The following is a 16,623-nucleotide window of genomic DNA, read 5'->3' as shown; positions in this document are numbered from 1 at the left end:
CATAATGCCTATCGATGACATATTAAAGTAGTCGGCAGTTACGCATTTCGAATCGCTGTTATCGGAATGCGCGCGGTGTGACCATTCTAACCGGCTCGAATCATTCCGTTATCGATTTCAATTTGTGTTTATTCGATTTATCGTCAGCATGGAGTTCACAACGCTGCACAGTGTGGACACCGAATACTCTGCGGATACGGTGGAATGGTGCACTACACAGGATGAACAGCATGCAGAGTACTTTGCCTGCGGCACCTATCAGCTAATCGAGGCCGAAGCCGAATCGCAAACGCAACGTTCACGCAAAGGACGCATATATTTGTTTGCTTTCGATCGACAATGCGGCGAACTCAACAAACTGCAGAGCACAGAAACTGCTGCCATACTGGACATGAAATGGCTGCCTGCTTGGACAAAGAACACTGGTCCACTGTTGGCCACCGTCAATGCGTTGGGTCAGCTGGAGATATACGAATTGCTGCACCACGAGCGTCGCCTGGTGCCTCGTGCCAGCTGTGGACTGGGAACCAAGACAGCTGAAGATGTGCCTGCTTTGGCGTTGGCGCTGGATTGGCAGCGTAAGGCTGATGAGGATGTCGTGGAATTACTTGTCTCCGATTCGCTGGGCAATGTGCATCGACTGCACTACACATCGCAGGATGAACTGCGACATCAAGACCACTGGCATGCCCACGACTTTGAGGCTTGGACCTGCGCGTTTGATCGCTGGACGCGTGGTGTTGTGTACAGCGGTGGCGATGATTGCCTGTTGCATGCCCACGATTTGCGCGTGGAGCCAACGGAACGCATCTGGACGAATCGAGCACATGATGCTGGCGTTACAGCCTTGCTCAGTCATCCACTGCACGAGCATCTGCTGCTCACAGGCAGCTATGATGAGCGATTGCGTGTGTTCGACACGCGCGCCATGAAACGCACGATTGCCGAGCTGAATTTGAATGGAGGGATTTGGCGTCTGAAGGCGCATCCCAAGCGCAACGATCTAATATTGGCCGCCTGCATGTACACCAATTTTAGTGTGGTCGATTTGGCTGCCGCCGGCGGCGACAATTTGAGTGCAAACCCCAAACTGCTGGGAACTTATCTGGAGCACAAAAGCATTTGTTATGGCGCCGATTGGGCACCATTTATCGATAGCAATGTATCAGAGGACACTGGATCGAGACTGCACATGGCCACGTGCTCCTTTTATGATCACAAACTGTGTCTTAGCCGAGTGGACGCAAATATTTAGTTAATTTATTTTTAATGGTTTATCAAATAAACGCTTAGCAGCGTGTAAATTGTTTGTCTACAAAGTAAAACAGGCTTGGTTTCTGGTTTAATTTTGTAAATACATTTTTAGTAAAACTGTAGTCAAATGTATGACATTTTTATTAATTATTGCAAGACAATATACAAATTTTGAAAAATGCAATTGTTATTGCAAAATTTGTTGAACAAAACCCTAAACAACGTTGAATTCATATTGTCAGTCTATGCTTTGTGTTGCATTTGGTATTTTCACGGTTATCAGTCATAGTTTTCTCTTAATTTGCAAAACTGCACAGATTAAATTTTATTTATTTATTTGAAGTGCGTTTTACTCCGTTAAAATGATCATTTTACATATGTATAATCGGCAAAACGTTGTGCTCTATCGATAACAGTGTTTATGCACAAATTCAGTATATTTTTGGGCCCAAGCCATAAAACGGTTATCGCCGCTTGTTATCGTCATCGTTTGCAGCGCGACCAATTTGCCAATTGTTTTGATTTTGTTTTTTAACGCGTTCACCATGTCTGTGGAAAAACAGAGAAAAAGGCTAAACAATCAGCTCGCCAACATGCTGACAACACTTGACACCATCAGTTGCCGTATGCAGGACACAGCCGACGAATCGAGAAGGCAACAAACAGCGGCTGCGTCGTTGATACAGCGTCTCCCCGAATTGAAAGAGGAACTGCCCCAAACAGAAGTCAAGCATCAATCACTGCAAAAACAAATGTCTGCGTTGGGTAAATCACTCTACCATATAATTAAATATTACAATGATGATCATTGTTATATTTTATTGTGCTGACAGCAAACAATGACGAACAGCTACTGGAAATATTTATGCAAAGTATCCACAAGCTGGGATGTAATTTGTACATAAGTTGCGACTCCGCCGATGAACGAACGCTCTACAGAATCGACTTCACAACAAATCGCTATTTGGTGTTCGGCGTTGAGAATGGTCAGCTGTCGTTGCTGCAAATATCGCCAGCGCATCCAAACTTCGACAACATCAAGGAGTTTTTCAGTGAATCGCAGGATTTAATCGGTTTACTTGGAAGTTTTGGCAGTGCACAATAACGAACCATAAATAATTTAGCATTTTTATATTATTGACGAAATATATTAGGTAGTTAATATACACAACAATAAAGGTAGTTTTTACCGCTACCGAGAAATTACAATATACACAACAATAAAGGTAGTTTTTACCGCTACCGAGAAATTACAAATGAAAAGACTTGTTTGGGCATCATCAATTATGTTTTTATCTCGTTATTATTCGCAAAAAATATAAAAGGCATTGCTTTCGTATATATTTGCTATATATATATATGTATATGTACTATATATTTTAGGTATCACACGCTTGTATCATTTTCATTTTTCTATTTGCAACAAATATTCTTCAACCATCATCATCATCTCTTCCAGCTGCTCTAAATAATGTTGACTGTCACTCTACCCCAGCTTCGCTACCACTTTTCCAGTTTCAGTTCCATCTTCTACGGTGTCACCACATTCTGTATCCAGTTGAGGGCGCCGCGAATGCGACGCAAGCGTGCGCGAACCAAAAAGCTGCAGATCAACAAATACTCGACATAGGCGCGTCGTCCGCTTTGCTTGTGGCTATCGACGCCACTCTGAGGTCTTCCCTCGCACATGATCTTCGTGGTCAACGACAGCAGCCACTGCAGTATCTGCAAAGAAAGTGAATGCAATTAGCCATTAGACAATGAGGAGCAAATAAATTTGTTGCACACTCACCTCGGGGCTGTTGGGCATGCCGCCAGCCTTGAGCCACTTGGATGGCGCCCAGAGGAACAGCTGCAGCACATTGGCCGCAATGTCCGGACTGACTCGCTTCGAGGGGTTGGGATTAAGTATGTTGGTGATGAGCTGCTGCAGCAGCGGCGGACACGCATCGCCCAGCGGCGGCAATTGCTCGTGCCGATAATCGCAATTTCTCAGCGAATAGGTGAGCTCGCCCTGGGCCCGTGCCATGCCTCCACTGGCCGAATAGAAGGGATTGGGCAGGCCAAAGATCTCGTAGGCCAAGGCGCCGCACGCCCACAAATCCGCCTTGCTGTAGTTGAGCACAGCAAATGGGCCCGGCTGTGTGTTAAATATTTCGGGTGCCATCAGCGCTGCATTGCCGCCTTTATCGATGTCATTCGCCGCATATGGCAATCGCAAGCCGTGCACTTTGTCCGCCAGACAGCAACCAAAATCGGAGAGCACCAGCAGCGGCGACTCCTCGTTCGGTTGCAGTTCGATGAGCACATTGTCCGACTTTAAATCGCGATGCGCAACGCCATGACGACTCAGATGCGTGACAGCCTCGAGCATTTGGGCGAACAGAAGGATTTTGGTGCGTGTGCTCAACTCGCTGGCATCGAGCAGACCACGCAAACTGTGATCGTAGCGTTTCATCAGCAAATACAACGACATATTCCGGCCGTAGCCCTGCGGATTGATGCGTTGCGGCTGCGCAATGGGATACAACAGATGACCATCGGTAAAGTTCTTGACCTCGTCGCAAAAGAAGCCAAACATGCAAACGACATTGGGATGCGGAGGCAGGGCGAGCGTTTGATGTTGCAGCAAGCGTTCCCACTCATCGGCGCTGGGATTCATCCGACGCTGACGCGCCGGCACTGTCTCCTTGTACATGGCACGCAATATGGACAAGGCATTGCTTTGGATATCATAGTTGAACATCATTTTCAGCGCCAGTGGATAGCGTTCAATTGAATCGGTGTCGTTGCTGCTGCTGCTGGGCGTATAATTGTAGTCCGTGGTAGAAGGACGCGATTGTTGCTGCTGGGGCTGCTGTCCTGGCTCTTGCTCCGCACGCTGCCGCTCGTGCAGCGTAGGCAGACCTTCGACAAACGCTGCCGCCGCCGTTGGCTGACTGTAGTTGTAAATGTTGTCCACCGAACCGCCAAAGTTATGCACAAAACGCGACATATTCTGCAGCGGCGACATCATCTCGTGATTCCAGTTGGAGCTGCTGTTGCTCAACGTTGTCGCTGTCGCCGGCACTGGACGTGGACTGCTGATGTTGCTGTCGCTGCTCGTCGCCGATCGACTGGACAGCGAGGGTTCCGCTTCGGTTTTGAAATTCGCCGCATAGACAACGGCAGCACAGCCCTTGGCAATGGGCGGTCCCACATCCAATTGATCAATGTTGAAGTTGCTATTCAGGGTCTCGGAGATCTCGTCGTGATTCCAGGCAGCCTGCAAGCGACTTGCCGCCTCACGGATCTCCCAGCAAACGCCCTCCAGTTCATCCTCTTTGCTCAGCACCCCGCTGCCGGTGGCCAAACTGACGCCAACCAGGGCAAAGAAGGGCGCTGAATCGCCATAGAAGAGTTTACGTGTGGCGCGCTTGCGCAGCTCCTCTGAGTAGCCAGTGGTGACACGATTCAAAATGTTATCGATAAACAATTTGCGAGCATGCTGGCCAAAGCGAAAGAGGCCGCCATGCGATGGACTGCTGCTGCTGCCCGTTGATGGGCAGTACCGTGGCACCACATTGGCTGTAGGCGGCGCTGCAGCTGTGTTCTGAAAGAAGCAAAACGTAAATTATAGTTATGCATTTAGCAGGATTGCATTGCAACATTGCAACTCACCCGCAGAACATTGACGGATGAAAGGGGAAAGCCTCGCTTGCTGCTGCGTGTCTTTAAATGGCTTTGTTCCAAAATGTTGGAGTGTATTTCACGATTCCAATAGCTGCGTAGAACGTAGCGACCATGTTTGACCAGTCGCACTGTTAACAGTCTCACAGACATTTTATCCGCTGCACCAACACAGCCCTGTTGCAGTTGCTGCTGTTGTTGATGTTGATGGTGTTGTTGTTGTTGTTGTTGAAGTTGTAGTTGCTTTGCCTGCTTGTGTTGCTTGAGTCGAAACCAACAACTGGCAGCACGACGCCTATGGCCCATATGGTATAGGGTTTTTGTTTTGGTTGGTGCCCCACAATTAAACATTTTAATATAATGCTATGAGCTCACCTTTTATTTTACTGCCGCGCCTCTCGTTCTCTGCTTTCTGCTTTTTGTCGGTCCTTGTCCTTGCCTTGTGTTTACAAATTTGCTCTCATGCGTTTCGGCTGTGATAGCCACCGGCTATCAATATCGATGAGCGAATCGATAGCACTGTTGTCGATTGGTCGTTGCCCGATTATTCTCTGTGGTAAATTGCGTCGTAGAAATTTGTTTGTTGCCGTCCGTCACACTGCAGTTATTTAGTAGATGATAGATATAATACAAATAACGCTCACATAACGAAATATATGGTCAAGTTGTAGATATATTATATATATAAATATATAGTGTTTTAAGTTGTAATGAATGGAATGTCCTTAAAAGTTTTTTTTCGATACTTATTCTATTTTTTTTTCACGTGTATGAGAAATTCGATTTTGTTCTATGATTTAAGTACGATTAATTTTTCCCAAAAACAAAATTATTAACTCGCCTTGTTGATTGATTTTCCGGCTGCCCCTCTCTCACTCTGTCTATCTCGCTTTCTCTCAGCCACTCGTTCACTGCGTGGGTGTGTGCACTTATTTGTTCTATTTATGTTTTTGTCGCTGTTACCAATTTGTTAAACATCGATAATATTATTTCGCAGTTGCGGTTGTCGAGTTTGTGGTAGAAAAATTAGATAATCACGTCTCTCTGTTTATCACATGCCACATGCGTCGAATAAAACATATAAAAAAAACTCTGCTTACGAAACGTTTAAATTTACTAACATAATATAGCCGAAAAACTTGCAATTTTCAATGATATTTTTAGCACCAAGATTGATTTTGCATCAATTTAACAATAAAAACAAAGGAAAACTCACAAACAGTGGCAAAACAGCTGTGTGCTGTTGCCAGCGTGACCGTAATTGGCCGTTGAAAATATACCGAATATACTGCTTCCATATTTAGAAGCATGGTTACACTTTGCTAGATATGCAACAATTTAAAAGAAAACATACCGGATACTATTTTTTGTTATATATAAGAGATTTTCTTGTTATCTCTATCAATAATTGAATTATCAATAATTCAAATTTGCATGACATGCCTCTACTGAGCAGTAAAGTTGTGTTACTTAGATGGATTATTTGTGTGCCTAATCGATAATCGCAAATTACTAATCGCTGCTTTATATCGCTTGCCAACATTGCGTTTTATTTAAATTTTAACGAGAAAAGAAAAAAAATTTCTATTTAATTGTGCCATTTACTTGGGACCCAGCATCTTAGTGGGATCAACCCACTCCTTGAATTGCTCCTCGGTAACGCCCTCCTTCAAGGCCTCCTCTTTGAGCGTGGTGCCATTCTCATGCGCAGTCTTGGCAATCTTTGCGGCCTTGTCATAGCCAATGTGTGGATTCAAGGCCGTGACCAACATCAGCGACTCGTTCATGATCTTGGCAATGCGCTCTGAGTTCGGCTGAATGCCTTCCACACAGTTCTTGCTAAAGTTGACGCTGCCATCGGCTGCACCCAAAACAAAAAAATATGCAATCAAATCAAAGTTGGATCATAGAACAGGAATCAAGTGAAACTCACCCAATAAGCGCAAGGAGCGCAACACATTGGACACAATTAAGGGCTTGAAGACGTTCAGCTCAAAATGCCCATTGGAGCCACCAATGCTAACAGCCACCTGGTTGCCCATAACCTGGGCACACAACATGGTCATAGATTCGCACTGTGTGGGATTCACCTTGCCCGGCATAATGGAGCTACCCGGCTCGTTCTCCGGCAACATCAGCTCGCCGAGACCGCAACGTGGTCCCGAGCCCAAGAAGCGTATATCATTGGCAATCTTCATCAAACTAACAGCAATAGTATTAAGGACGCCATGCACCTCGACCATGGCATCGCGGGCAGCCAGCGCCTCGAACTTGTTGGGCGCCGTCACAAATGGCAACTTGGTGAGCTCGGCAATGCGGGCAGCGACTTTCACATCGAAGCCCTTGGGTGCATTGAGGCCAGTGCCGACGGCTGTGCCGCCCAAGGCAAGCTCATAGACACGCGGCAAGCAGGCATCAATGCGATCCAGGGCATAGCTTAACTGCTGGGCATAACCGCTGAACTCCTGGCCCAATGTTAGCGGCACGGCGTCCATGACATGGGTGCGACCGATCTTGATGATGTCCTTGAACTCGATGGACTTGCATTCGAGGGCATCGCGCAGATGCGTAATGGCGGGCATGAGGCGCTCATTCAGCTCCATGCCCACACAGATGTGTATGGCCGTGGGAAAGGTGTCGTTGGAGCTCTGCGATTTGTTCACATGATCGTTGGGATGCACCGGCTTCTTAGAGCCCAGTTCGCCGCCCATTTCCTTAATGGCAGCATTGCTGATGACCTAAGTAAGGAGAATTAAGATGAGCTGGCTCCTGATTCAAGATTGCACTCACCTCATTGGCATTCATGTTGCTCTGGGTGCCGGATCCCGTTTGCCAGATGACCAGCGGAAAGTGTCCCTCCTTGTAGTACTTGCCGGTGATGACCTCATCGCAGGCCTTGGACACGGCATCCGACAGCTTGGCATCCATGCCGAATTCCTTGTTCACATCGGCGCAAGCCTTCTTCAGAATGCCCATTGCTTGGATAACCGGCATCTGCAGAAGTTCAGCTATGAAGCAGAGTTACTGAAAAAGGATTGCAACAAACTTTACCGGCATGCGTTCGCCAATGTCGCCAATGGGAAAATTGATCACCGAGCGCATAGTCTGGGCGCCATAAAGCTTGTCCGCTGGCACTTTCAGTTCTCCGAATGTGTCGCGTTCCACGCGAAACTTTCCCTCGCCCTTGCCCCCGTTCTAGAGTGAACAGAAGCGAGTTTAGGTTGCTCCTAAGAGTGAACGCTGTCTTACCTTGCCCTTATCATGCAACACCATTGTGCTGGTGACGCCACGACAGCTGTTGGTGAACAGCTTGTGCTGCGTCTGCAGAAACATCAATGAACCGCGCAACATCTCGAAAGGAAAGGAAAGGAATCAAAAGTAAAGTTTCGTTCTTTTAAAATTTTATAATATTTTTCAATAATTCTTTTTCTAGCTTTTTAGTTGAGCAACTTTTGACGATTGACGAAAAAAGTGAACAAATGTGAAGCTCCTCAAGCGGAAGCTGGATGAATTAACGTGGCCTACTTTGAGCCCTTAAGTAACAGTTGAATCCTAAACAAAGTAGCCTTTAACTCATTTGGTTGTTTTAAGCTTTTTATTATGTTGGTGAAAAGAGGACAAAGTTGAGTTGGTGTTCGGAGGATGTGAGTCGTCGCCTACTTGGGTCCCAGCATCTGCTCGGGACGCACCCATTCGTTGAACTGCTGCTCGGTCAAATAGCCCAGATTGATGGCCTCCTCCTTGAGCGTGGTGCCATTCTTGTGCGCTGTCTTGGCAATCTTTGCGGCCTTGTCGTAGCCAATGTGTGGATTCAAGGCGGTGACCAACATCAGCGACTCGTTCATGATCTTGGCAATGCGATCCTTGTTCGCCTGGATGCCATCCACGCAGTTGGCGGTGAAGGTGCGGCTGCCATCAGCTAAAGAGAGAGAGAGAGAGACGGAGATTAAAGCAAACTGACCACAATTGTCAATGAATGCCAACTTACACAGGAGACGAATGGAGCGCAGCACATTCGACACAATCAGAGGCTTGAACACGTTCAGCTCAAAGTGTCCATTGGCGCCGCCAACAGTCACAGCCACCTGGTTGCCCATCACCTGAGCGGCCAACATTGTCAGCGACTCGCACTGTGTGGGATTCACCTTGCCCGGCATGATGGAGCTACCCGGCTCGTTCTCTGGCAGCGAGAGTTCACCGAGACCGCAACGTGGTCCCGAGCCCAAAAAAGCGTATATCATTGGCGATCTTCATCAAACTAACAGCGATGGTATTAAGGACACCATGCACCTCGACCATGGCATCGCGGGCAGCTAGCGCCTCGAACTTGTTGGGCGCTGTGACAAATGGCAGCTTGGTGAGCTCGGCGATCTTGGCAGCACACTTTTCGGCGAAGCCTTTGCGGGTATTGAGACCAGTGCCGACGGCTGTGCCGCCCAAGGCAAGCTCATAGACACGCGGCAAGCAGGCATCGATGCGTTCCAGGGCGTAGGCCAACTGCTGGGCATAACCACCGAACTCCTGGCCCAGTGTCAGCGGCACGGCGTCCATGGTGTGCGTGCGTCCAATCTTGATGATGTCCTTGAACTCATTCGACTTGGCAGCCAAGGCATCGTGCAGTATCTTGATGGCGGGCTTGAGGTTGTTGTTCAGCTCGAGGGCAACGGAGATGTGAATGGCCGTGGGGAAGGTGTCGTTGGAGCTCTGCGACTTGTTTACATGATCGTTGGGATGCACGGGCGTCTTGGAGCCCAGCTTGCCGCCCAGCAGTTCGATGGCACGATTGCTGATGACCTGTCAATGAGATTATACTTGAAATTCCTGTATGATGATAGCTAGAGAGAGAGAGAGACTCACCTCGTTGACGTTCATGTTGCTCTGGGTGCCGGAGCCAGTTTGCCAGATGACCAGCGGGAAGTGATCGTCGTAGAGCTTGCCGGAGATGACATCGTCGGCGGCCTTGGAGATGGCCTCGCTGACCTTCTGGTCGAGTCCAAACTCCTTGTTCACCTCGGCGGCAGCCTTCTTCAGGATGCCCATGGCCTGCACCACGGGTTTCTGCAATCCAAGATGGTTAAACAGCTGACAGCTGCAGAGGATTGGATGTGTTCATCACTTACGGGCATGCGTTCCGTTGGTCCGCCAATGGGGAAGTTGATCTGGGATCGCATCGTTTGGGCGCCATAGTATTTATCAGCTGGCACCTTCAGCTCACCGAATGTATCGCTCTCCACGCGAAACTCTTGCGATGATGAGGCCTGCAAAGCAAATGAAATCGGTTTAATATTCAATGTGCTGGACAAGAGTGGGAGAGTTTTTGAAAAACGCGACCATTGTGGGGGGATGTCGTAATTAAAGCGCTGTGGAGATGATATGAATCCACTGCTCCGCTCTGCTCGCTGGCTGTTGGGTGAATGTTGCGAGGCGGTTGCTTATCTGCTGCTGACGGTCGCGGCCATAAAATACAAAAATACTGCTGCCGCTGATTCGACACCCGAAAGAGCAAGCTCAACAAGTAAAGCCTGTTCCAGCCAAACAGCCAGGCAGCCAGACAGCGCCGGCCAGCGAGACTCTTGGCTCACCTACACCACATTACAAGCCCATTAAGTAATAGAGTCAATGAAATAATGCAAATCAGATTGTATACTTTTATGCCAACAATGTAACCTTAACCTCACCATATCTCACATATTCCTTGAATGCCCTACCTACATTGAACATAGACATAAATTCCTCCAAAAAACTTTAGAAGAAATATTAGATCCTATGAATATAACCACAACTATCCAATTCCTTAAGCCCATAAACTTTTACAACAGCATATAAGTTTATCCTTACTGTACATAACTAGAATTAGTGTAAAAACCTATTTAAGTTATCTCATATTATAAAACAGATTTTAAGCAGAAGGCCATTGTAGCTATTGCTTAACACAAAGCAAAAATTACCCGCACTTTATAATTGCTGGTAATTTCTTAATAATAATAATACTTTTATATGAATACATTTGAATTGTACATTTTCTTTAATAATTTGTACTTATCTCTATGAAATTCTTTGCGAAATTTACAAGTTTAATCTCCTACTGTAGAGTGAACGAAGTGCGTTGAAGCCAAGACACAAACCACCTAAGACGACCAATGGGGGTCGATTTTAGTTCTGCTCAGCCTGTAGGTAAGCTGCATGTGTGTGTGTGTGTGAATAGCAGTGATTGCGCGTTTTATTTTGCGCACTTATGTATGAACGCGTGTGTGTGTGAATGTATTTTAGAATCCCACTTTACAAGACCTCATACATAAATATTCATAAGTACTTGTGTATGTACATACATATAAAAGCACAAACATACACGCGATCCACAAGCAAGTGCTAAAAGGCAAACTAATAAATGCCACAGTTAAGCTAAAGAGGCGCGATTAAGCAAAGCAAGTGCGACAGAAACAGAAGCAGCGACAGCAACAATTAATCAGAAACGGTAGTAAGTGGATGCTAACCGTTGTGTTGTGTTGTGGACAGTAGGTTAAGCGTCTCGCACTTGCACGCACACACATGCATACGGTTGTGTGTACACACATGCATACGTGACGATCCTTTTGCAATTAGAACATTGTTTTTCGTATAATATTATTTAACCGGTTTAATATGGCAAAACTTGAATGAGTGCCGGTTGATTGCATTTTTCATTATTGCTATCAACTGGCAGTTGGTCATTGCCATTTATTAGTTGAAAGTGCGAGAAATCTATTTTTTTTTTATTACGAACAAATTGTAAAAATCAAGAACAAAGAAACCGTCTACCAAAACGCACGAAATAAATATAATAAACAATTAGCAACTAACACAAATAAGTCTTCAAGTGTCATACAAAAAATCTAACTAAATTCTCATTCAAAGAATTCTTATTTGACCAAATTGAATGTGGGCTTGGCACATTCGTAATATAGTATCCATCAGCCGGCAGTTTCGTAACACAACACTTAATTTCTAAATCGGAGTGATATCATTTTAAATATTCTTAATTAATTAGAGCCGGCAACATGATTGATCGACATATTAGCCAGTAAAGTACTTAAATAATTACTGCTAGAGAAGCACTGCTTGCAGATAAATGGGAGTTGCACTGCTTGCCATTGCATTTGCTTATGGGACTCGCCAATCGTTCTGACTGGAATACAAAGCTTTCCAATGTTTGTGCAGCTGAAAAGACTTGTTGATGCGACTCCTATTAGCCGAGTCTCCAATTCTCAAAGAAAAATGATTTTTTCTCAGGTGACACCGTGATTACGAAATGCCGGCAGCACAGAATTCTATATGTAACTCTATCTATATCTGCAACTTTTAATATATATTCAAGAAGCCTGTCTAAAGGCGATGTGCTGTTTTATTTCACTGCCATCAGTAAAAAGTGCAGGCCAAAAGAGAAATGCAAAACAATTACATAAGCGTCACACATAAATATCCCACGATATAAAGTTCCTTACCAAACGAAGACTGCAGGTAGCACTCGCCCATGGCTTGCTCAGCTGTTGCACGCCGCGTAGCGTGGAGCGTTGCAATAGAGGTAACACCATCTTTATTTTGTTATTATTTCAAACAGTAGTTAACTATAGCAAATTTGCCAAAGGAAATAAAGCCGCGTATATTTCACTCGCCCCACAGAACTAGCGGACCAGGCAGAGGCAACACAACAAAAACAAAAAAAGCTCGATAGGCGATTGCACAACAATTCAAGCGCGCATATCGATAGACACTCATCGTGCATAATTTGGTTGAGTTTGCACAAAAAAATTTAAATAAAATATTCACAATTTGTTTCATTTAAAACAAAAAAAATTAACAATTGTAAATTCGTTTAAATAGCAAGTAGGCCTAATATTAAAATACAACAGCTATAACGACATTTATTTTCTTATCGTTTATCGCCCATCACTAGGTAACAGCTGTTTTGCAAGCTGTCTGCCGAATTCCCTGTTTGAGGCAAGCGAATCGTTTAGTGCGCGTACAAAAATTTCGGGAAATTGAAAAGTCAACAAAGCCATCGCCGCCAGAATGTCAGCGTTAATGAAATCTCTGTGCTTGGCCAAGCAACTGAGCGCCACCAATCCACGACTGTCGCTCCACATTGCGCGCAATCGTAAGTAGCTGTTGTTTGTGTGTTGTTTACGTAACTTTTGAAATAAATTGTAAATTGCATTCGACACAAACAGTTGCCGGCTGGAATAAGGATTACACTCCGGCCCCATATCCCAAGACGCAAAAGGAGCGCGATGCGGCTGCCAAGAAATACTATCTGCTGCCCGAGGAGTACAAACCATATGCGGACAATGGCTTGGGCTACGGTGACTATCCCAAGGTGGGCGGCGGTCTTGGCGTCGAGAACAAGGATTCCTACTATCCCTACGATTACCCCGAGCACAAGCGTAACTTCAATGAGCCCGTGAGTATCGCATTTACACTTTCCAATTTGCCAATCTTCCAATTAAATGATTTTATTTGTAGGTGTCTGTTGATCATGATCTGTATAGTGAGGATCGTTACTCACAGGCGGAACAGCCACGCTATAGCAATTCCTACTACTTCCTCACCTTCCTGGGCGTGATGTCCGGCTGCCTGGCGCTCTACTACTGGCTGGAGGACAAGAAAATGTATCGCCCCGTTGCCGCCAAGCAATATCCCGCCGATGGCGTCAAACACTACACTTTTGAGCGTTAAACGGCAGGACTGGAAGGATGGGAATGGAATGAGGATGAGGCTTTGCTAACGATTTGTCATTTCATGTTTTGATGCGCGCCTTCATATTTGTTAACCAATTAGGCAATTTATCAACAACGTACCAATTAAAGGAAAAAAGTCTATCTGAAGGGATTAGAAGCAGCAAATGTTGTATTTATTACAAAAAATTTTGAAAACAGCATACAAAATGAATACTTAAACTTACACAATGTTTAGCCTAAAACGTATTACAACTAAACTTAACTTAGGGAGAGTAATAAGTTGAATGAAAGCAAAAAAAAATGAGATATGAGATGATTGTGGTTCGACGATGATGATGATGAGGATGACGCTCATTCCACAATGTAGTTGGGATGCACGACGAGCAGCGGATCGTTCTCGAGCTCATCATCTTGGGCGGCATGTGTTCCCTTGCCCGGTGGCTTTAAATTCGATGTCTTTAGCGGTATTATGACCTGATCGTGATAGATCAAACGATCGATTAACTTCTCGATAAGGTTCTTGCGTGAAATAAGCTCATCCTCGCTCTCAATTTGCTCGGCGACCTGCTCCAGATACCAGGTGACAACATCGCTGCGCTTCATGCCCGTATCGCTGCCCTCGACCTCACAGCGCGCCTCCTCGCCACGCATGTGCAGCACCAGCATCGTGGACAGATTCTTATAGTCCTCAAATGAGAGTGTGAATTTCTTTTTCTGCACTCCGCTTGCCGAGTTGTCCAAGTCGTCGGCGTTAATGTTGGCCGCCGAACCATTGTTCTCCATATCAATGTCATGCTCAATGCCATCATCTGTCTCCCCCAGCATGCGCTGTTCATCGTCATCCAAATGGATGTCCGGCTGCTCGACGCGTATGATCGATTTGTTCAGCAAGCGGAAGGCTTCCTTCACATGACGCTCCAGGACTCGGTTGGAGCACTCCAGCTTGGCCATCGCCTCGCTCAGGCGTATCATGGACTCCAGCTGACGCACCGTAATGCGCCAGGTGCTGCGTCCCGCCGAGCCCGTGTCACGTTGTCGCAAATGTCCGTAGTTCTCCACGAGCATTTTGCCCGCTTCGCTGCCGATGATCGGTTTGAATTGTCGCGCGAAGGTCACATAGCGCAGCACCTCCTCCCGGGTATAGGCACGCTCCACCGACTCCTCGATGTTCGAGTGCAAATCGACAATCTTACGGGCGATGGCATAGTCCACCACCTCGTTGCATTCGTCCACCAGTATGAAGAACAAATCGAAACGCGACATAATCGGCGCCGACAGTTGAATGTTTTGCTGCAGACTCTTGGAGCGATCGTAGCGTCCATTGATGGGATTGGCTGCCGCCAGAATGGAGGTGCGCGCATTCAGCGTGGCACGAACACCGGCGCGAGCTATCGAAATGGTCTGCTGTTCCATGGCCTCGTGGATGGCAACCTGATCGCGTTGATCCATCTTATCGAACTCGTCGATGCAACAGATGCCGTTGTCGGCCAACATCAAGGCGCCCGCCTCGATCACAAAGTCGAAGCTCTCCTCGTCGCGCACCACAGCCGCCGTTAGACCCGCTGCCGAGGATGCCTTGCCCGATGTGTAGATGGCACGGGGCGAAAAGTCGGAGACCTGTTTGAGGAACTGCGACTTGGCCGTGCTGGGATCACCGACAATGCACACGTTGACATCGCCACGCAACGATGTCTTCTCGGTGGTGGTCTTGGCAACGCCACCAAACAACTGCAGCAGAATGCCACGTTTCACCTCATCGTTGCCATAGATGGATGGGAAGAGTGAGGTAATCAAATGCTGATACAAATTCCGATCCTTGGACATTTCATAGATCTTTTGCCATTCGGCATCGGTCATCTGCTTCTTCATATCCTCCGCTGTCACCTCGGACATGGGCAAATCGGTGCCGCCAAAGCGTGCGGTTGTCGCCTGCACACTGCACGCGAGGAATGCCATGCGATAGTTGAGCTCACGCACACCCAACGCCTTCAGACCGGTGACACCCTCGGCACCTTCGCCGGGCTTGTGCCGTGATCCCATTTCCGCTTTGGTGCCGGGCGTCGCCAGCACACTGACATCGGGCACCACAATGAGCGTACCGGTGAAATCATAGCGATCTCCTGCCTGCACCGTTTCGACTAGCTCCGAGCGCAAGATGATCTCGACGGCACGCGGTATGCAACCTCGTGGCAGCTCCGCTTGCGTCTCCTGTATGCGTATCTTCTGAAAGTCAAGGAACAGCGACTTCTCCACGTCGAGCATGAAGCGTCTGCGATTCGAGCAGACGGGATTGCGACAAATAGTCGGATTGGTGAACTTAAACTGCTGCTCCACATTGCGTATTTCGGTCTGGCAATCGAGGCACATGAATGTGCCCGACACCAGCTCCGGATGCACGGGATGTGTGCGCACCACTTGGCCGGAGATGCGGATGAGGGTGCCAATCTTCGAGGTGGTTAGATCGCGCACTTTGTGGCGTGTCGGCACCTCGGTGAAGGCCACATAGCAATCCTTATTGGTCTTGAGGCCAATGCGATCTTTCACATAGTTCGAAACGGATTGGCACAAAAATGGATACACATGATAGTATTCCTCAATGATGGCGGTGGCCAGATTCTGATCGTATTTCTCCACATCCTCGAAGCTCACCTCGAGCGTACAGCGATCGGGCGATTCCAAGTTGGCAGCGGGACGCGTATATTTGATTTCGCCATCCTCTTTGAATTCCTCGAGGAAGTCTTGGAACAGCTTTTGTGTCCTGATGCCCACCTCGTCTTTAACGCGCAGCTGACCAATTTGTGCATCCGCAACATCCATTTCGTTCGTTTGTTTGTTTTACACAGAATGCAATAAATAAGTAAATGCAAAAAAATGTAAACTGATGCTGATGCGTTTGTGTGTTGGGCAGCTGCGTGTATTGCCAATTTTCGCGCCTTTTTGCAAGAACAAAGTGACCACAGATCTCGTGTAGATCGTTTTTAAAAAT

The 16,623-nt window shown here is 46.8% G+C and overlaps 6 protein-coding genes across 6 annotated transcripts; 2 read left to right on the top strand and 4 right to left on the bottom strand.

Moving 5' to 3' along the window:
- Positions 1 to 71: 71 nt before the first annotated feature.
- LOC132796073 (diphthine methyltransferase) lies at positions 72 to 2,841 on the top strand. The gene is made up of 2 exons (XM_060807104.1): positions 72 to 2,019; positions 2,088 to 2,841. The coding sequence occupies exon 1, from the start codon at positions 149 to 151 to the stop codon at positions 1,253 to 1,255; it is 1,107 nt and encodes a 368-aa protein (XP_060663087.1). The 5' UTR covers positions 72 to 148; the 3' UTR covers positions 1,256 to 2,019; positions 2,088 to 2,841.
- Positions 2,521 to 5,521, bottom strand: LOC132796058 (serine/threonine-protein kinase Pink1, mitochondrial). The gene is made up of 4 exons (XM_060807088.1): positions 5,299 to 5,521; positions 4,915 to 5,218; positions 3,047 to 4,846; positions 2,521 to 2,979 (listed from the first exon to the last, which is right to left on the bottom strand). Exons 2-4 carry the CDS (start codon positions 5,074 to 5,076, stop codon positions 2,785 to 2,787), a joined length of 2,157 nt encoding a protein of 718 aa, XP_060663071.1. The 5' UTR covers positions 5,077 to 5,218; positions 5,299 to 5,521; the 3' UTR covers positions 2,521 to 2,784.
- A 933-nt stretch (positions 5,522 to 6,454) lies between these two features.
- LOC132796065 (probable fumarate hydratase, mitochondrial) lies at positions 6,455 to 8,416 on the bottom strand. Its single transcript, XM_060807095.1, has 5 exons — positions 8,173 to 8,416; positions 7,975 to 8,118; positions 7,714 to 7,917; positions 6,857 to 7,661; positions 6,455 to 6,784 (listed from the first exon to the last, which is right to left on the bottom strand). The coding sequence occupies exons 1-5, from the start codon at positions 8,272 to 8,274 to the stop codon at positions 6,525 to 6,527; spliced, it is 1,515 nt and encodes a 504-aa protein (XP_060663078.1). The 5' UTR covers positions 8,275 to 8,416; the 3' UTR covers positions 6,455 to 6,524.
- An 83-nt stretch (positions 8,417 to 8,499) lies between these two features.
- On the bottom strand, positions 8,500 to 12,602 carry LOC132796067 (fumarate hydratase, mitochondrial). Its single transcript, XM_060807096.1, is given in 6 exon segments — positions 8,500 to 8,842; positions 8,912 to 9,152; positions 9,154 to 9,717; positions 9,781 to 9,981; positions 10,044 to 10,181; positions 12,405 to 12,602. Coding segments are annotated over 6 exon segments (1,497 nt in total). The 5' UTR covers positions 12,495 to 12,602; the 3' UTR covers positions 8,500 to 8,579.
- A 258-nt stretch (positions 12,603 to 12,860) lies between these two features.
- On the top strand, positions 12,861 to 13,788 carry LOC132796088 (NADH dehydrogenase [ubiquinone] 1 beta subcomplex subunit 8, mitochondrial). The gene is made up of 3 exons (XM_060807126.1): positions 12,861 to 13,057; positions 13,131 to 13,360; positions 13,423 to 13,788. Exons 1-3 carry the CDS (start codon positions 12,973 to 12,975, stop codon positions 13,633 to 13,635), a joined length of 528 nt encoding a protein of 175 aa, XP_060663109.1. The 5' UTR covers positions 12,861 to 12,972; the 3' UTR covers positions 13,636 to 13,788.
- Positions 13,436 to 16,579, bottom strand: LOC132796053 (DNA replication licensing factor Mcm6). Its single transcript, XM_060807083.1, has one exon. The coding sequence runs from the start codon at positions 16,452 to 16,454 to the stop codon at positions 13,989 to 13,991; it is 2,466 nt and encodes an 821-aa protein (XP_060663066.1). The 5' UTR covers positions 16,455 to 16,579; the 3' UTR covers positions 13,436 to 13,988.
- Positions 16,580 to 16,623: the final 44 nt, after the last annotated feature.

This window comes from Drosophila nasuta, chromosome X, assembly GCF_023558535.2.
Source record: "Drosophila nasuta strain 15112-1781.00 chromosome X, ASM2355853v1, whole genome shotgun sequence".
Taxonomy (NCBI): Eukaryota; Metazoa; Arthropoda; class Insecta; order Diptera; family Drosophilidae; genus Drosophila; species Drosophila nasuta.
The sequence above is the reverse complement of the archived record's forward strand: the minus strand, read 5'-3'. Positions and strand labels throughout refer to the sequence as shown.